At 37.6% G+C, this 21,637-nt stretch overlaps 1 protein-coding gene across 1 annotated transcript in view; it reads left to right on the top strand.

The window, feature by feature from the left end:
- LOC124776350 (sodium/potassium-transporting ATPase subunit beta-2-like) overlaps positions 1-21,637 on the top strand; it is a 170,427-nt gene that overhangs the window by 126,334 nt on the left and 22,456 nt on the right. Inside the window, exons 2-4 of the mRNA XM_047251301.1 lie at positions 13,074-13,214; positions 17,352-17,471; positions 17,681-17,850. Coding sequence (XP_047107257.1) covers positions 13,074-13,214; positions 17,352-17,471; positions 17,681-17,850 — 431 coding nt within the window. The remainder of the gene's footprint in view (positions 1-13,073; positions 13,215-17,351; positions 17,472-17,680; positions 17,851-21,637) is intronic.

Below are 21,637 nucleotides of genomic sequence, written 5' to 3'. Positions count from 1 at the left end.
GTACTCCTGTAGGCACATTGTCCATGAAATTATTTAACCCATTTTTACGTTAGATGATTTTTTCCGTTAATGTATTTTTTATTGCATGTAGATAAGATAGTGTACATGACATTTGAGATCCCAGCATTCATAATTATGGGTCTTTTATACTAACCAGGGGCTTTAGATTTGATTGCTGCTCTTGTTCTTGAAAAGTCGGCTATGGCAAATACGTTGTTATGCGTTTATACGTTGCTTGCTGCTGACTTGCACCATGTGGGTTCCTTGCTGCCATTTTACGTATCTTATATCATTTTTACAACCTTTTACACGTCATGTTTCTTGGACATACTGTATATTGGTGTCTCGCCCTACACAGTATTTAAAATTGTTGGACACTATGATACATTATTCCACTATATATATAAATCTTAAAATGGATAATAGTACATGAACTTAAAAACACAATGGAAAAATGTAGTAATCATTATTCCACTGTGGTTTTATGTTCATGTACTATTATTCATTTTAAGGTTCAAGTTCCTTAATATATATATATATATATATATATATATATATATATATATATATATATATATATATATATATATATAAGCGAAGCTGCTAAATTTCAGGAAAGAAGATTAAGATGCAATATGCCATCGACAATCTCATCGTTAGAGAATGTACACAAACTTGGGTTGGAGAAGGACGAGAAGTGCTGTGCACTTTTCAAAGGAAGCTTCCCGGTATTTACCTTAAGATTTAGGGAAACCCCTGAAAAACTAAAGCTAGATGGCCGGACGTGGATTTGAACGGCCGCCCTCGCGAATACGAATCCAGTGTCTTCTCATGGCGCTATCCCGCTCGGTGCGTAGCAAGAGAGACTGCCTCAAACCGAATACAGACTTACTGGAAAATGTAGCAAACTGATTTTTCAATTATGTACAATTTTCCGTTGCTCTTCGAAATGACGTTGCATCTCAATTACGAGAAACGGACGGTACACCTGAGTGGACCAAGGAACCATGTTTTTAATGGTCAGTAGTGTGTTTCGTTTGGGATTCCCTCTTACGAATGTTGCTTAAATGTAGTGGAAAAGACGAATTCGAAGCGTGCTAAGATAATTATTACTTCGTCTCTAAAGCGGCTTACAAAACGGATGAAGTGTAACCTCAACATCACCAAATAACTGGAAATTAATGAAACTTACTGCAAAAGGTTTCCCTAGCTAGCAGGTTTGGATCTTTAATAGTCGGAACTATTTAATTACAACTTATTTAGAATAGGTACATGTTTCGAAAGTTTGCTGTCCTTGAAAGTAGTCACTAGCATTGTGTATAACCCGTGGCCAGCCATGTGGAGCTCGCGGGATATCCTCAGCAGCTCCAGTTGTGTTGATAGATTGGAACGGTGTGTTACCCGACGAATCTCTGCAGTATTTCTGGAGCGAATGCCATGAAGTGCTTCGTTCGAATTAGGAATGAATTTAAAGTGACAAGGGCTTAGGTCTGTGGAGTCCGATGGATGGTACAGCACTTCCCAACCCCATCGACGGAACTAATCAGCCACAACTTGCGCCACATGAGCCCGAGCATTTTCCTGCAAAACGATGGGAGAGTCCTACAGAAAATGTCGCCGCTTCTTTCTCTAAGCTGTTCATTTTTGCGACAGAGCCTGCTAACAGCTTAGAGAAAGAAACGGTGACGCTTTCTGCAGGACGCGCCCATCGCTTTGCAGGACAATTGTGGGGCTCATATGGCGCAAGTTGTGACTGATTTGCCCCATCGATGGGGCTGGGACGTGCTGTGCCACCGTCTTCCATCCAGGATGGAAAAAAGGAACTTCAGTATTTAAAGTGCCGTCGAGAACGAGGTCATTATGGAAGGGACGCAAGGTCGGGTTAGAAAAGAATAAGGGAAGAAAATCGACCGTGCCGTTGCAGAAGAACCTTCCTCGGGATTTGCCTTGGACGTTTTAGGTAACTCATGGAAAACCTAAATCATGATGGTCGGAGGGGATCTGAACCATCGTCCTCCCAAATGCTAGTCCAGTATGCTAACCACTGCGCCACCTCCCTCGGTCACGCTAACGAAGACGCCTCAGACGGCGACCAGGTAGCTGCCATCATGTGTTTGTATGAGGCGTCACGAATCGCGAGCGTGGTACTGCCTACGTTGCAAGGACTATTCGGCTCTGAGGTAGAATCCCAAGCGTGATCATCCTAGCGGACAGCAACCGAGGCTCAGTGGTCATCGATGATAACAGGCGATCACTGTTGTTGCTTAGGATAACAGTGTAATAAAATAAAACAATGCGCACCTACGGAAATAGACACTGAATGAATAAATCATACGAATACGTACCCAAATACACTTCTACGTAAGTGAAAAATCTGTATCGTGCAACTCATTATTTCTAACGCCGTAGATATACTGACGGTAACTTCTGTGCCTACAAAACTACTCTTTTAATTGAAAGGAGCAAGCGAAATGATTTAATGACCCTCAAAGTCACATACGCGTTCGTCACGATGGTAATGTTTCCAGCAGATAAGCATGTCACGAAATGGATGAAGTATGTCCCCCACATGACGAAATTATGAAATCTTAACGCAGTCTACAGCAAAATTATTCTACATATACGTATCTTCAAAATGAGATAGGCCCCTACTAGTTTTTTGTACAACGAACAGAAAACCTACTTCTTTTAGCTTGTGTTTGTCTATTGGATGACATGGAATTTGAACGACATATCAAAGGCCAAGTAAATGTATCCGATTAATACTCATTTTAGAAGCACCTCTCACAATTTCTGTAAACTAAATACTGAGCCATAAGTAAACTGAATAAATAGACTCAATATGCAATCGTAGGGACACCTAACGAATCAAACTCGCACATATCCACACAACTGCATCGTACAAGTCATAGATATGCTACAGATAGTTTCTGTTACTGCAAAATCACTCTTGTAGCTGAAAAGGCAAGCAAAATGATATTTAAAGTTACGTGTTCGTAAGATAGCGACGTATCGAACAGGTCATCAATGTATTCTCTTACACACATTTCAATATACACATACTCGTGCATGCACAGTTTACGCCCTTTAAATATATATCTGGGACATAATGCTCCAGAACGACAAAAAAAAAAAAAAGCTCCAGTCCCCCTCTTCCGACCATTGTGTTCGGAGTGTTTCTCGTGATTATAGGAAAAATGCCGAACTGGTATTTCTACCTGTGAGCCCCTCTATCCCATTCACATGGCAGTTCATTACATTCGGTAAAAAAGTTTAAAAAATTAAAAAAGAGTCGAGCTGTACGATGGATCAGATCTCAGATCGCCCGCTTTATCCTACGGGGTAAAGATTGGGCGGAAAAACACGCTCGACAGCGTCGAAAATTCACGATTTAGAAAGTCCACGCTGACGTTAGTTCCACGGAAACACGAATATATATCCTTTAGAATAATCAGGCATAAATTTACAAAGGTTCGCTGTTCGTAAAATGATTTTGGATGGGAAAAACTACAGCTGACTCTGTAGGGCTATAGAGCAAACAGGAGAATTAGAAGCCTTATGTATAATACAAACTGACCACATTCTACTTGTTGGAGTTTGCGACGGAGGTCATTTATCACCCAACAACCATCGTGTTTGCACGTTAACCGTTCGTGTCAAGAGATGTCATCTGCTACGCTTCAAGGACGCTCAAAACTGGGCAATAAACGTACAACGAATACAGTGTTAAATTTATGTTACCGTGACAGGAAGACATAACGCTAGCGCAAACGATATGAATTCACAGGCCAACTGTACCAATTGTCGAGAGCATAGGATAATGGTGGAAGCGTGCTGCTGTGTGTCTGTTTCGCTGGCGTGAAGTGCCTCCAAGAAGATTCACGGACGCTGATGCAAATTTAGAGAGCAATTTAATCCCTTTAAGCAACTGGTATTTCCCGTCGACGACAACTGCTCTCAGTGGAACATCCGTCCTGCTGCAGGAAGGTCCTGGAGGTAAGGCCGTGTACTGGAACAGCTTCGGTTAATTCCTGACCCCAACCGGTTCTAGCATTTTGTTCTTTGGTAGCCAATTACAAGGCCTTCCTTGTGCTTCATTCTGTTTACCGTACTCAGATACACTAGGGATACAACCATCCACTTGTTCTGTAGCTACTTGGAGGAGTGAAGGTGATGTGGTTGTATAGTGGCAGCTATATATAATAATCCGAAGATTTAGAGTGTGAAACAAAAATCATTTATCAGCAACAATCCTCCCTATATATAAATGAATGTTTTGCGCGTCATTGTAAAGTGAGTAGCCAGGAACACTTGCATAGATTTATATCAGGATTTCAGAGGATATACAGTGTTTTAACATCACGAAATCTCTACCACAGGAAGTAATGAGTGCTATGGCCAGGGAATTTCAAGTTGATTCTAGATTTCCGTAAGCCTATTGACATCATTTCTCCCAAGGGACTTCTAATCAAAATGCGTCCCTGTGGGGTATCGTCTCAGTTCAACGAATACATTCATAATTTCCTGTCACAAAGAATACACTTTGTAATAATTTGACGGGAAGCAATCTAGTGAAACATAATTTACTTGTGGGGTTCCCCAAGGAAACATTGTAGTCCTTCTGTTGTTGCTAATCTGTATCAAGACTTAGGAGACAATGTGAGATTGTTTGCAGATGATGCTGACGTTTATTACCTAGTAAAGTCATCAGAAGATCAAAACGAATTACAAAGTTTAGACAAGATATCTATATATTGCGAAAAGTGGTGGTTGTTTTGAACAATAAAAACTGTGAAGACCTCCACATGAGGAATAAAAAATTGTAACTTCCGGCTACACAATTAATCACTCAAATTTGAATGTTGTCGATTCAACTAAATGTCTAGAAATTGTAATAACGAACAACTTAAATAAGAAAAATCGCATAGAAAATGTTTTTGGGAAGGCGAATCGAAGACTGTGTCTTATTGGTACAATACTTAGGAGGTGCAACAGATCTACTACAGAGACTACCTACACTACACTTGTCTGGTCTTTCCTGGGCTATTGCTGCGGAGTTTGGGATCGCTAACAGTTAGGATTGACGGAGGACATCAAAAAAGTTCAAGAAAGGCATCATCTTCTTCTGTATTATCACGAAACAGAGGAGAGAATGTCACAAATAAGATAAGCGAGTTGAGGTGGCAATAATTAAAGCAAAAGCTTTTTCATTGCGCTTCACAAACCGAAAAAATGTCATACTTTCATATGGCTATAATGTCAGTGAGACACAGTTGGAAACACTCAACTCACAGAAATACATAGATGTAACAGTTTGTCTATTTGAAAGCCACGACTTCATAATCAAGGCTTCTTTTGTCATATAAAACAAATTTGTTAATTATAGAAACAAATACAGTAATTCGACGGCACCCTTCAGAAAGAAATCACTTTGACTCTCGGCCTATGTGATTTAAGCCCCCAATAAAATTACATGTGGATGGTGAGAAGGTAGTCTGTATCCCGTCCTCTTGTACACGAGTCCAGTCTTTTTAATTGCTGCCCCACCTCCATCGGTCCCGACGGAAAACTACTTCATTAGGACTTCCTAGAGCTGGTGTTTATTGATTCGTTACTTTTCGTTCGGAAAATGTGTACCCTTCCTTCCTTAAAGTCTATATGTATGATCAGCAACTAAACTTTTCTCCTTCAAATATGAGTAGACGAATCGCAATTGAATTGTTGTTTCATTTTTATTTGATGATGGCACTGTAAGCCAAAACTTTAGCAAATAAATCTAGGACAATGTTCAAATACTGCATCTTTTCTTTCTTAAATATAACTTTGTTCCAACTAGGAACGACAGAGGAAACAGTCGTATGAACCAAGCGATATGCACAGATTTCATAACCGAAAGGAACAGGGCCCAGATCACTGTTCGACCATCCTGATCAAGGTTTCCTGTGGTTTCACTTCCTGCATGAGAAACCTGATGATGCGTCACATGATCCCCGACCGATTTCACTCCACAGCCCTCGTCTAATATGAATCTAAGCCTCGTCCCTTATTACAAATACGTCGACTGAACGTTAAAGTACGCCCTTTCCCCCTTCCATCAATGCAATTGTTGTACCACTATGGACGCCTTTGTTTCAATGACTACCTTAAATAGAGCATTTACTAACTAACTGATAAACCACAGCATCGCAGTCAAATGCCAGCAGCAGTGCCCCATATCTTCTTACACAGAGTGTAAGAAGCTTCCTCTGCTGATGAGAATCTTCGAAGCTCGTTTGCAAAGCTCAAAGTCGTGAATATGAGCTGTAACGTTTCACTGAGAGAATTTAACATCGCATGCAACATCGAAATAGCTCTTCAGTAGAACAGCCGCTAAGAGCGGCATGTCATTGTCCATTTAAGGCGAAACGCTCAGAAAGAGGACGCTAATTACCCGTGAAATGGGCCAGTGGCTGGCTCTTGCTCTATTCCGATTTCCATTCTTTTTACGGGGTACTTCTGGCTGCCTAGATTGGCAATAAAATGGTTCCTGACGTCCTAGCAAGACGTAATGGCCATTGTGAAAACCGTTCGCAGCTATTTACTACATTCGCTTTGCAATACATGAAAGAAATTCACGTTTCGCTGCCTTTTCCTTTCAGCATATGATCTGCTTTAATTGCAACAGCTTTTCGATCACATGTTTTCAAGGCTTACAGACGCAAATGTCGATTCAGATGAGCAATTAGGAACCTCGTGGAACTTTCAGCCCTCAATGCACATGTACGTTAGGTTGGCTGATTGCCACCACACGATTTCTTACATTATCCTGAGTTAGGTGCGAACGCCTCGCTCGTCGATATCTGAGCGAGTGATTTTAAGCTTGGATGTCAGCAACCACATCTAAACTCGAGGAGGACTATTTGCACGCAGAACGAAAAGAAAACTTAATCCTCTCAGAACTGTCAACTGCGGAATCCTGAGGCCAACGAGTAGACCATTTTTTTTGTTTTTTTTGTTTTGATAATGAATGCTTTAGCACTTGGGTCAGCATGTACGGCCGACACGACTCATCGAGATGAATACCACTTGCTTACTTAGAACAGGGCCGTTTTAGGCTCTATAGACTCTTAGGATGCACTTCTGGTGCGTGATTTACCAGCGGAATTTTTGTAAAAATAGCGTTTTAGTGCAGCTTTCGAATTAAAAACATATTTAAGGTTACTTACTCAAATGTAAGAAATTTAGTACAAAACATATGATTTAATAAATTAACGAGGTTTAAATAATTGAAGCCATTAAAGTACTCAATACGATTTCTAAAAAAAATGGTTCAAATGGCTCTGAGCACTATGGGACTTAACATCTATGGTCATCAGTCCCCTAGAACTTAGAACTACTTAAACCTAACTAACCTAAGGACAGCACACAACACCCAGTCATCACGAGGCAGAGAAAATCACTGACCCCGCCGGGAATCGAACCCGGGAACCCGGGCGTGGGAAGCAAGAACGCTACCGCACGACCACGAGCTGCGGACAATACGATTTGTAAACATCGTTATGAACACTGTTAAAAAAAAAAGAAAGAAAGAAAACCGAACGAAAAGTTAAGTTCACCTCCATGGAGAAATTAGTGTTGCATCTGGAAGCAAACGTGTTTGTTAGGCAAATGCAATGTGCTGTTTACCATCCAAGCAAAGTTACTTTGTGTTTAATTCAAATACAATGGTTTTCGAAATAATGAGCTTTAATCTGAAGTTTAGAACTTGGAGTATGTCTTATAACATGGTAGTCTGAAGGCTATTTTTGATAAATTTCAGGTATGAAAATATCATTTTTCCCACTGGTGTTCCATCATAAGTGACTAGTGCATTTTTAGAGCGATCTCCATGTTAGGAATGCAATCTTTGACATTTTATAGGTGGTGGTGTGGATGAAGGTAGACAATAAATGGGATTCACGGGAAATCTTTCTCATTTTAAACTGCCAAAATTCCGTTAGATTATTATTCCAGAAATCTGAAGCAACTGAAGCGCCAAGCATTTAACTGGGATACCACTTGACGCAACGCAGTGCGAGGTCTGACTGGTGAATATTTACTTAATTCTTGTCAGCTGTCCACTGGAAAATTCAGCCAAATGAGGCCAACGTCATTTACGACTACAAGGGAGCCCGCACCATCACATTAAAACAAACATTTTTTATTTTATATTTTTGTGCTGCGGCCGAGATGAATAGTGCCAAGTATGGCGTTGCTCAAGTGAGGCACTTGATGTAGGCATACAGGACAGTACTTTATCTGTAGCATCTCTAGCGGTAAACGTAGATATTGCGTATACCCAAAATTCCTCTTCACCCCATGGGGCTAAGTGGCATATCCAGGGAACGACCGGCACGAAGTTCGTCTATTAGAGAACTGTGCGAGAAAAAGAAAAGAGAGGAAAATTAATAGTATTCGTGACTTGCAGGACGGAGGTGGCTGCAATAAAGTTTCTGGTGACATGTGACCTCACTTACTAGCTTATATCTGGAAGTCCATCGTAGTAGTGCTAATGAAATGAGAACACGAGATAATACTGACGTCTACTGTATGATAGATTAGACCAGACGGTCTCACTGCTGCATGCCAATAGAAGCGAAGTTTTCTGTCTTGCGTCCTATGTACATAATCAATAAGCATCGCTAGGCTGTTTGCAAAAAAAGTAGAAAAAATTGGCCGGAATGTCGTTAATAATTCGTAACAGAATACGTGCTTGAGCAGAAAGATTGTTCTTTTCAATTGAACGATATTTCACCCGTTAACTCACTCTGTAAAGGATGAGAACCAAGTGCTTTACATTCGCTTTGTCACACACAATCTGATCTGACAGCTGCATGTCAAAGTGCACAGCATCTGCCTGACCGAAATTTACTACTTTTTCCTTAGCTTATCAGTGATAAGATAAGTTGCTGTTAAGCTCCCCACAGCTCAGAATCTGGGCGATCTGACGGATTACTTCATGAAAATTCAGCACCGCAGTGGAGCATCAGAGTCCAGGTTCAGTATAGCCATACTCGTTTTCCGCGAACAAATACTCTTCTCTGAAACAAGGGAGGTGGTCCTGTGTTTAAACATGTCACTAGCACTAAAATGTAAACTTTCACGGCCGGAAATATCATGTCCATTATATTAATTATACTGTACAGTACAGTACTGTACAGTAGCGAGCCAGTGTGTGTGTTGGACCTTCCATCAAGCTACGGACCCCCTTGAAGATGTCTCCCGCAGTCGGAGACGAAACGTTGGGAATCACCACGGAATTCATCAACCGACCACGGCATAACAGCCCGGATAATTATAATGGACATGTCACTAGCAGTCACAAAGAACGGGGTTTGAATCCCTGAGTGAACCTATTAATTTAGCCTTTCTCATTGCCCTATCAGATCTACCTACTATTTTGTCCGTTGGTCGGTTGAGTCAAGTCCCCAAATCAGTCGCCTGTCAAATTCATAACTTGGATATATTTATCTTAATTTGCTTTGTCCGTTGTTTCAGGCCACAGCTTCGTTTGTCTGTGGTGATTCAAAATGACTGAAAGCCAAAATAAAAACTTTATGTATCCTTCGTTTATTATTATTCAGCACTGGACAAAAATATATCGCTCCAGTTCAACAGGACGTCGTCGTTGTTGCTATCATGTTGTTTATAAGAATCGTATCGTCTAAAACTGTTCCTCCTGTCATTCTGGTAGTAACTGGCACAACTCACTGAAAACTCTACAGAAATGCCCAACTCCAACAAAAGCGGCTTCTTATGTTATTGTGAATTATTACGTTCTTACGGCGCCAAACAAGCTCTACTCAGATTTATGAAGCGTCTTATGACTTGAATGATCATTTGTACAATTTCCGATGATAATGAAAGCCAATTTTCAGTATGATTCGATGGATCAAAACAAAATTAGTGAACCCTCAGAGATCGCTGGTTCCGTTTCCATGCAAATCCTGTTTATTATACATAGATTGAACACGGCTGATATGTTGGTAGAAAAGATAAAAACATAAAAAAGCGAAAATTACTACAAAAATGTCAAAGTAAAAATCAAACAGTGATTTTGTAATTTTGGTAGTGAAGACAAGCTGCAGGAAACCACCCCTGAGGAGATAAAGGGCAAAAAAATTGGACCTATGGCCAGAAATACATGGTGGGTACGCTACAGGGTATTTATTAATTCATCGTCCCTGTTCAGTACAATGCAGTGGACGACATGCTGTGATGAGGCCACCATTACACAAAGTGTTTGAGGTGGCCTCTACAGGCCTCTAAATGTGCATGAATACAACACAACAAGAACTGCCATACACATTCAAATGTGTTATACTGTAACTGAATAGCATTACAGGCAGCATGAATGTGTTGTTCCAGTACCTGCACGTCCAGGATGGGCTCCACCTGCATGACTTCTATCAGATGCCATCACAGTTAGAAATCTAAAGGGTTTTGGTTCGGCAACTGAACAGACCACACGACTGGACCACCTCATCCGAACCATCAGCAGGGTACATGTTGTCAAGTTGCCTTCATATGTAAATGCGGAAGTAAGCTGTAACATCATCATGTAGTAGCAGCATCAGCATGTGGTAGGTGCAATACATTTTGTACACCAAAGACATACATTTCCACATGGGAGCCTTGGTGTCCCACAGGAAGTATAATTACGCCTCGCAAGTGAGGCATTGTGGGAGGATGTCTTGTTCCACAAGGTGGTTGCCAATAATTGTTGCTCACACATTAAGGCTGAACCAGTAGTAATGGTGCACTGCCATTATACTATACTCAGCCTAGAGGTGGAGTTGTGTCCGTAGATAACAAGGTCTGCAACTGCAGAGGCAGTTGCTGTTGAGAAAGTTCAACATGAACATCTGACTTACTTCGTGCTCACAGGCCACCTGCTCCGTGATGATACTGGCATCTTATTCTATATTGCTCAACACTTATTTCACCAAGGCCTGTGTATCTACTGGTCCCAACCACCTTTTGTGGTTACCCACATGCATCAAAGAGCTTGTCTCACACAAACGATGAAACACGGTTGCGAACAGTTAATGGTATGATTGCTGTTGGCTGGGCTTCTTTGCCTGGTGCAGTCATGCTGCCACCTGCCCGCTGCTATTTGCATGTCCTTATATGAAGACAATGTCAACCTGTTCCTGATTGGTATACCAGGCCATCGTCTCTCAGGACTACATTACATTTCACAGGTTCACAACAGAGTGAGCAGGCAACAGCAGTGAAGTTGAGTCCCCGTAAGGTCTGTGTCTGACTGAGAGACTATGAAGGACAATACTTCCTCTTGAGTCTGAAGCTAAAACATTAGTACAGATACAACATTCTGACTTTCCTGGTGTGTTATCATTTTCACTTTCAATTATTGGAACCTAGGCTGTCAGAGATCTTGTATCTCCAACTTCAAGTGGATTTTATCTCCATTTGTAATGCATTTTTGGCCATATGTCTAACATACCTTCTTTATCCATTTTCCTGCAGTTTGCCCCATTTAACAATTCACACCATATATATTGCATTTAAAACATAGATAATAAATATGAACATGAATGTTTGCAGGGCAAGAAATCTTTAAGTTATCAAATGGTTTGTAGTGATGTTTTATTTAATTGTTACCTGTATTGAGGTATTTTGACTTTATACTTCTGCATCATCCTGATACTTCAGTTGCTTAAGAAATAGGAACATTTTTCAAACAATGTGTCGAACAGTAGCTGAGCAATACTCTCATATCTCACTTTGTGGTCACTATCCGCCACAAAACCTACTATATCACTACAGGAAAGATGTTAGTTATGCTGGAGATAATTTCCAAAAGAGAAACCAAATATGAAAGCTTGATTCACAGAAAGAAAGTGATAAAGTATAATTAACTAAAAAGATTGATGTGGAAAGAGTTGGAAAATTTCATACAGTTTTATATAGTAACCGCACATGTCAGTTATGTTGCAGCAGGACCAACTTTATTATGTGACTATTTCAATTATGGTGAACAAAGAGTATGCCTTCCCTCTGAAGCAATGAGTTAGGTACAGATCAAGTGCTTGTAATTGATGTTTGGTGTACTGAAAGAAAATTACAGTGCACCTATATCAATAAGGGTGAATACTTAGATGATTCCTTTGAAAAGTAAACAGCAACACCATAATTTTTCTATCATTATACATTGCCTGATTACTGGAGAAACATTATGTCACTGTTGAAAAAATCCACAAATCCATTGTGCTAATTCCTTTACAGAGCTTTCTAACATCATTTAGGAATGTTACCGTGACACCCACTGATATGATATCAGTCATTTTGATAAACTTTCTATTTCTTTCCTTCAGAAAAATGTGACACTGGTAAAATAAAGTACATACAAATTTTGCACATGTTATTTTGCACGAATTTCCTTTCCATTAGACTTCACAGATTGGACTTTTATTACTTCATTCACCTATCATGTTACATAAATACCATTATGAAAAAGAACCATCCAGGGATATGGAATGAGTCTCATTATACCTTAACAGGCAGAAGAAGCCACTGTAATCTATTTCTGCAGAGTACAGTAACAACAAAGTATGACTAGTAATAATCTACTCAAACTGATAACAGAAATAACTTCTAGATTATATGTAACTTATATGTTTATGTAGGTATATAAGGAAAAACTCAGCTACTTTGAAAAAGCCACTGCTCCATTTCTCATACTATTAAGCTATTTTATTGTTTTTATCTAATATGGTACTTCAAACAAAGTATTTATGTAATTTTATGTACAGATTGTTATTAGCTGTCTACATATTCATGGAGTCAACAACTGTTTAATACAAACTAGAGTTATGTGAAATTTATGCACCCATTGCAGAGCTCAGTATCTGATCTGAATACAGTACAAATCATGTTTCTGATGAAACTATACTACTTGTATTTGATGACACTGATGATGATGAAACACATGCTAATGAAAAATAACTTTTTTATGGAGGATAATCACTGTAAAAATTATAGAATGTTTGATTCGGCTTCACATTCAGTTACATATATTTACTTTGTTCCAGGTGGTATCGTACTGTTTTACCTGATCTTCTATGCTGCACTGGCTGCATTTTTTGCAGTCTGCATGCAGGGACTCCTTTACTGCCTAGATGATCACTCACCAAAATGGCAAGGCAGCCAGTCTCTAATTGGAACCAATCCAGGTAATTCCTTTACAGACTAACCTAATTTACAGCAGTTTACCTTCCTTTTTATCTTCCTAGTTTCAGAGAATAGTTCGAAAAAACTAACAGATTGCTGCAATGACCAACTATTTTATATATGGGAAAATAAATCAGATGGAGCACTGAAATACACTGGGCCAGAAACAATGAAACGATGTTCCATAAACCAACATTACTTCAATCTTCCACTGTCAGTTTATAGGTTTTGGATAAAAATGATACTTGGAGGTCTGGGTTAGCTACAGTGTAGGAGATTAGAAAAGAATTTTTAATCCAGCAGCCAAATTTTCAAGTTGAAGAGTTGAAACAAGTCGCTAGGATGTAAATATGTTGAGTAGCATGAATATAGAACTAGTTCAAAGACGAGTTTACTCATTTTCATATTATTTATGGTATAGGGTGCACAGAATTTTGCCCTGCTCAGAGAGTAACATTTTAACAGGATATTCTTGGTAACTTTCCATTCAAGTTTTATGTTCAATAGTGAAGCACAATAGGTTACAGTTATAGATTGTTTTCATAGTAATTCTTGAAGATTATTTTACTGGAAATAGAATCCCAAGAAAACTGGCCAGCACTTTGTCATCTGATATAATGTCCAGAACTTACTTCAGTACACTCAAACTGGTCTTTGTCCATCACTGAGTTGTGTAATTTCAGCTGTAGAGTGTGATGACAGAAGCAGGTTTCCACCACAATCATGAATAAGTGCAAAAAATCCTGATGATTGTAACTAAATGTTGCAAAACACTTCACTGAAAGATTGATCTAGATGCAGTTTTTAGCAAATACACATTCATCACACACATCTCCTTTTTATTTTCAGTTCTTTTTTCCAAAATATCATGCACTCATCTGATACTCCTAGTCTCAGCTATCTCAACACTTTCACCCAGTTTTTTACTATGTCATCATGAAATTTCACAACAGTTTCTGATTTATGGCTACAAACCTTTCAGGTATGAATGTTTAAGAGGATTTGAAACGTGTGTCCACATGCCTCTGACTCAAACAATGTTCACAGTCAATAAAAGAACCATGCATAATAATGCTGTTGCCACTTGCCAAAATTAAACCTTTCATAGAAATTTACAACACTTTTGAAGCAGTTTTCTTATTAGAGAAAGTGAGCAATGAACAGAAAATACCTGTAATTAGTAGATTTTCTGTATCATATTATAAGTTATACTATAAGGAATTTCCTTCGTGGAACAGGAATGATATGAGAAGTAAAGGTAACAACTCACATAATTCTTCTTCAGAGTTAAAGGGTACACATATACCTGAAAAACAACTTTGTCCTGGAAGACTATATTGTGTGCCATTGCTGCAGCGCTGATGCTATGTAACCAGCCAGGACAATGTGTAGCCCCCCTCCCCCCTCCTCCCCCCTGCCGCCCCCCAGCTCTGCTCAGCTATTTGGCAAATTGTTAACTTTACTCATTAATTTTTTAAATAATATTGGCATATATCAGAAATGAATTTATGTAATATGAATAAATGTCAGAGAACTTTTTTCCTTTCTTTTTACGTCAGTCACAAAAAAATCAGAAAAACTGCAATTATCTGGAAAACAAAACTACTAAGTACCAAAGTTAAATATGTTTTTACCAAAGTAATAATAAACAAATGTTGCATTCAATTTTTATTTAAGCTGCATCCTTTAGCAAAATCTCATCCAATGGGATGCATAACCTTTTTGAGTTGTGGTTATCTTACTGGTTTCTTTGAGTATGGAAACCAGGGTACATACAACATACCAAAACATTCACTGTAAAAAATAAAAATAAAACTCAATAAAAAGAACATTATGTATTTTTTTACTATAGGGGCTACTTTGTGTCGGTAGGTATCTTTTCTTTTCATTTTTCCATGAGGCCAAGGAGGGAAACATCTATGCCAACAGTTTCTCTGGAGTGCTCTTTCATCTAGAGGCTATCTCTTGAATCCCTTGTGCCCAAGTGGCTGTTGTTAGTGAGTGCTTCATTGAAAAGTCTTAAATTACTGAGCTGACTTTTAAAAATGATGTCTGCTGTAGCCTTTCATCTCAAATATGTAGCTGGTAGGGATAACCATTTTTCATGTTAATATGTTAATTATGTTGCAAAACAATATAACCAGCATTAGGTGAGATGTTTGCAATATATGAGAAATTAACCAAAATATTGCCAAGTGATGAGGTTACTTTGTGATGTAGACAGGACAAAATCCATACAAAGGAAAAAAAAAAAACCACTGAGGCAGAAACACTCTTCCAGCAAAGCCTCAATACCCTTGAGGAAGAAGTCTTTCGTCATGATGGGTGACGAGACAGGCAATAACAGTGAGTCAGTATCTCTTCATGAATTCAAAGATAGCGTGAAATGCTTTCACGAGGTCTGAGTAGTGTCAGACGATGTACAACAGCATCATCAGATCAAGAAATGCCCAAATTTTCAGGGTAGGAGACTCTCAGGTGGTCATCTTTGAAGATCACCTATTCCCCATAAAGGTGACTGATGACAAAGACAAGGAGCACAGGGAGTATTATGGAGTGATATTAGATCTCAGGTGTGCAGGACCCACACCAAACAGGATTAACAGTGGATATGAATGGTCACAGGTTTGATTCATGAGAGGTTGTGATGGAAATTCTGAAAATCCTGAATTGATAGATGCTTAAAGATAGGCCTACTTTCAAAGTTCTGAAAACCTATTTTAAATGAACAATCTAAAAATATACTACAGTTCACTGTCTATCATTCCAACAGGGATCTTGAAGACAGTATTAGACTAATTACAGTGCACACAAAGGTATTCAAAGAGGCATTCTTCCCACACTTTATGTGAATGGAATAAGAACAAATTGAAGTAGTCCTGCCATGCACTTTGCTATGACTTGCAGAGTATATATGCACATGCAGCTCTGCTGTAAATGGTCATCACAACTAGATCAACTGTTATAGAGTGCCAATTAAATTTTGTATGTCACTGATCTCTGCAGTCAGGAGCAGATGAAGGCTGATCAAGGTCAAAGAGCTAGATTTAAATTTTTTTTTTAAATGGAAATGGAAAAATTGTTCTTATATTTAAAAGGACTTCAGTAAAAGCATGTATCCATTGTTCTAATAAACATCTACCTGTTAACTTCGTGAAAATAATTTTGCTCCATGGATTCATAGTAGCTGCACAGATGTCAGCACACTGTGACTTTCCCTCCTCCATTTCTCTGAGGTTATTAAATATTTGGGTTTATGTCATACACCAATGTGTAGACAAAGAATTGACAATGCAATTTGAGAGAAACCATAAAATTTGTCACAAAGTGGAAAGAGTGGTACATTCCAAATAAATTCCTTTATTACTCCACAAATAGTTTGTTTCATATTGAAAGAAATGTTAGGTACATTGGACACCCCAAGAAGGAGCAGAAAGGGATAGTTTCTGTAACAAAAGTATGAGTAAAAATTCACTCAAAATTTTTAGAGAGACTTTATAGAACAAACAACACACAAAAATTTGCAAAAGAGGGACTGATTTGTATTTAATGACATGGGTTAGATTGCAAAGTTGGCCACTTGACGTATTGCCTGTAGGCTTTTGCCTCAGTATCAGCAGACGATGTTTGTTTAATGATGTTCCTCACATTTTGTCACTATGAGTGGCTGGCATGACATCAGAAAAATCATTAAACAAACATCAGTTGAAGATCCTGAGGCAAAAGTCTAAAGGCAACATACATGGGTTAGATTGTTTGCTGCGAATCAATTTAAGCTTCCTAATCTATTATGTTTCCAATGTTGCCCCAGTTTAATTGAGGTTTGTGGCAAGTCAGTCTTGTTGTCAGTAGATACTAATGTTTCAGAAAAGTTCTTTTATCTCTTTGATAGACAATTTATGCTTATAAGAGCAAAAACTAGTCAAATACTAAACCAAAAGGGATGTTTTATTTGATTTTTTGGTATCTGAATTCCATTTTATTCCCACGAGTAAGATTGATATTGTCATTATTTCTTTTTTATATATATTAAAAAACTTATTAGTGAAGTTAACTTTCAATTACATTCTAAATCATTAATTTCATTCGGCTTGTATTCTTCTCACATCATGTTATTGCAATCTACAACTTTTTTCCAGGAATGGGCTTCAGACCAATGTCAAGGGACATTGAACAAGCTGGCTCACTTATCTGGTACACAGCCAACAATCAGACTAGTGTAGATTATTGGGTAGACATTCTAAATGAATTCAGTGCACGTAAGTATGAAATACCTTTGATTGTGTTTAGGTAGTATTAATTAATAAAATCTTCCAGCCACAGCATGAAGACAATTTACTTGTCCTTAATGGGACTCTCTCTGATTTTACATGCAGTGTGATGTTTGATTTAAAGTTGTTCCAAGAGTGAATAATGTTTCTCACAATAGAGAGCATGAACTATGCATTATAAAATTCTCCAATTACAGCTTACTACAATGAAACTTTGAAGCAGACACTAATGCACTGTGACTATGATCGTCCTATTATGGATAAAAAAGGCTGCATTGTGGATACCAGTACATGGGGAGACTGTAGACCTGAAATGGGATACAGCTACAATCGTTCACGTCCATGTTTCTTCATTAAACTTAATAAGGTAAGGTGACTGTAAATAATACTTTGGTGACACCAACAGAGAATCTGAAATCATAATGGAGATGCACAATGAGACTCCACAAATCAGTCAGAGTTTGTAGAAAAATATGAGCAGGCATTCATGTTGAATGATAAAAAAGAGACTGACAGACTGTAAATTTAATTTTTTTCATGATTTTTTTTAATGTGCTCATATGGTGTTTGATAGTTAAGTGCTAAAATATTGGGTCTCAATTAGTTAGCATCCTTGTATGTTTTCTTCGTTATATCTGCTACAATCTAGTTCATCCTTCACGTCTTTGGTTGGTCCACTACATTATCATCAAATACTGTTTTTGAAAATTTTTGCTATATTTCTGCTAAATCATTTATACAGACCGTGAACAATACAGGGCCAAGTACTGAACCTGGAGGGGGCCACATGAGAGGGTTGTCATTCTTACAAAAATTGTTCAGTTTTCTACTACATTTTTGTTTTAGCTCACAGAAAATGGCAATTGTGAATTTAAATCGATGTCAAAACTTCTTTAGTGAAATTAATATGCATTCGTTTATAAAGAATAATTTACAGATATCAAACAGGCATTTTGAGAGGAAAAGTGTCTTTACAGTAAATGTATTTTCTCTCAGAGGTTGAAGTCTCATTTTTAATAGATTGGAAGGAATGTGGTGTCTGTAATCTTTTTCTATTTCATTATCTACATTTTTACAGATGACAATATTTCGTTTGTACTGGAAATACATCTTAATTCATTGATCTATTGCTGAGATAGAGGGGAAGGGGTGGATACACAGTCACAATCAAATATGGAGAAGATTATAATATCTTCATTGTCATAAATGCTGTAACAACAGTCATCTTCATCATACCTTTTGGCAGGTGTGTCTTGAAACAATTTTCTTCAGCAGTCAAAATGTAATTTACATCCAATTCAATTGAATGTATCTATGGGTTAAACACATTCTTCAACTGTAATAAATTCATAAAATCTGATAGTTGGCAATTTCACTGTTGGCATGACAGCATGTCATTCAATTAATTGTCATTACAAACAGCAGTCATATTTTTTGATGTCAGAAAACATTTGGTTCTAAACACAGGCAGGCAATGTGCAACATACTAGTGGAATTCCATCTTGATAAAAAATAATATAAAAAACGAGACATTTTATCAAATAAAGTCCAACTAACACAACACCAAAAGTTACATTTTTGAGAAATCTTTTTGCATTATTCAAGACCAAGACTCAGCTGAGATAGTGATATAAATTACCTTCAATACTGTTTAGTTGAGTTCCACAGAAAATAATTAAGGCAAAATGAATGCAAGGGGAGAACTATTGGCAGATATCTCCAAAACAGAATTAACACTGATATCTAGCACTTGCTGGTGTCACTTGTAATACTCTCTGTCTCTGGAGAAAGGGTATGAAGTACTGAATAAAACCTGGCTCCATATTTTGTACAAGAAGATGCAGTACATGGAAGGTGGCATATCGGGATACAACTATCACATGGCTCAGAGAAAATGAAATAAGCATATAAATCTAGACAATAATAAATTAATATCACACTTTTGCAGGAAACAATTCAGTAACAGAGGTAGTTACATATTTGTAAAGAAAACATAAACTGCTCAGTACCAGCAGTTGCCATGGACAAATGTTCTGCAGAAAAGCACTGAAAATTCAATGATGCAAAAACTGAACTGCAAATATTACTTATAATATCTATATACAGGGCACTAAGTGATGAATTCAATAGATTTATACAAAAAAATGGACAATATAATATAAATGGATAATAAAATATAAATGATAAATATGTCATTTTACTGGATATTTAGTTAAAAGCCATAGATGAATGCCTACTGAGTAAAACAAGGTCAGTAAAGAAACAGGAAGGGCATGTGCCATCGTTGATTAAGGGCACACTTAGTATCTCATAAAAAAAAAGGAAAATGAGTGCTATAAACCATAAATTTTTTGTGGGAAATATGAGTGCTCAGTAATCAAACAGAGTGACAGGAGCACATGGAAGATAATTAACCAAGAAACAGGAAAATTGTTATACAATAATAGCGAATGCCTAAAGGTCACAGAAAACAATAGAATATTAGAAGATCCTGTGACTGTTAATAGCACTTTCCAAGTATATTTTACCAACATATTCCAAAGACTTACACAAAATAAAAAAATTGATTCTCTGAAAGCCCTACAGCTGCCTGCAAATAAGCTACACTCCACCAGTGATTCATGTTGTATCCTACAACAGAGCAATAGATAACACAAGCGACAAAGAAATTTGACAATAAAATCTCCACTGACATAAATGGAGTTCCAAATAAAATTTTAAAGTTAATTACAAAAGAAATGGCCAAACTGCTCTGCCACCTAGTTAATTCATGTCTGACAGAAGGTAGTTTTCTAGATAGAATGAAAACAGCCAGAGTTGTAGCACTGTACAAGAATGGGGATCCACTGTGCTCTGGTAACTACAGACCACTTAGCCTACTGCACATTTTCTCAAATGTTACGGAAAAGAAATATACATTAGATTTATCTCATATTTTGTAAGAAATGGCATCATAAATATTAGACAATTTGGATTCCAGACAGGAAAGTCAAGAGTTCTGCAAATTTTGAATGTATTAAGTATAATCTCAGAGGGATTAGATCCAGGCCAAAATCTTCTTGGTATATTTTGTGACTTATTGAAAGCTTTTGACATTTTTTACAGATGATACCATCAGCATAATCAAGGGCACAAAAAGCAAAATGATGCTTCAATCTATCGCTCAGTGGCTAGAAACTAACAGGATAATTCTTGATGGATAGAAAACTAAAACAATACTCTTCAAGAACAACAAGAGAAGAAGAATAGCTACAATTACAAGAACTTGAAATGAATGTGGTTCAAAACACAAAGTCCTTTGGGCTCACCATAGATTACTTATTACTGTTTATTGTGGAAATACCATGTCACTACCCTAACAAGGAAATAAATTCAGCTATATCTGTTCTCCAAAACATTAAACCACTAGTAACAAAGGATGCTATGCAAATGATGTGCTTCTTAAATGTAATTTCTTACTACATTGCTCCATCAGTGACAAACTCAGAATGATAACATGCATGTCAGTTCATTTTTTATGACAATTTTTGTGATCTTTCTAAACAAATTGGTGGATAGGTTGTGATGTTGCAAAAATACAATAGTAATACTAGGTCATGTTTGCATTATACCTAAGTTTCACATAGAAAGCTAAAAACAAAAAAAATGAGTATCTACTTAATTCTTTAATCTCACGTTATATTACATGATATTGCCTGTTGTCATTGTGACTAACAGACTCAGCCAAACTGTAGAATGACCTTTCCAGAAGAAATTATCTCAGAGGATCCCTAAACATGGACTCGTTATCAAACTTACATATATCTGGAAGTAAAGCATTATAAACTTTTGACCCAGTGTACTACACACCCTTCTGCACCATTGTCAAAGTTTTACAATCATTGTGTAAATCATGCTTTTTCTTTGTATTCATGATAATCACAGTATCTTTGATACAACTATTATTTTTACTGATGAAAAGCATAAGTGAAAACATACATTGAGAATTAGTAGTAAGAATTTTTAGTTTCTGGAAGAGGTTTCTACAATTAGATTTACAGTCTACACCACTCATTAATCTTACAACACATTTGTGGACCAAGAATATTTTCTTTGCCAGTGACCAGTTCCCCAAAATATAACTCCACATGTCATTAGAGAATGGAAACATCCAC

Source organism: Schistocerca piceifrons, chromosome 2 (assembly GCF_021461385.2).
Source record: "Schistocerca piceifrons isolate TAMUIC-IGC-003096 chromosome 2, iqSchPice1.1, whole genome shotgun sequence".
Lineage (NCBI taxonomy): Eukaryota > Metazoa > Arthropoda > Insecta > Orthoptera > Acrididae > Schistocerca > Schistocerca piceifrons.
Note: the sequence above shows the minus strand (reverse complement) of the source record. Positions and strands in the feature narration are given on the sequence as shown.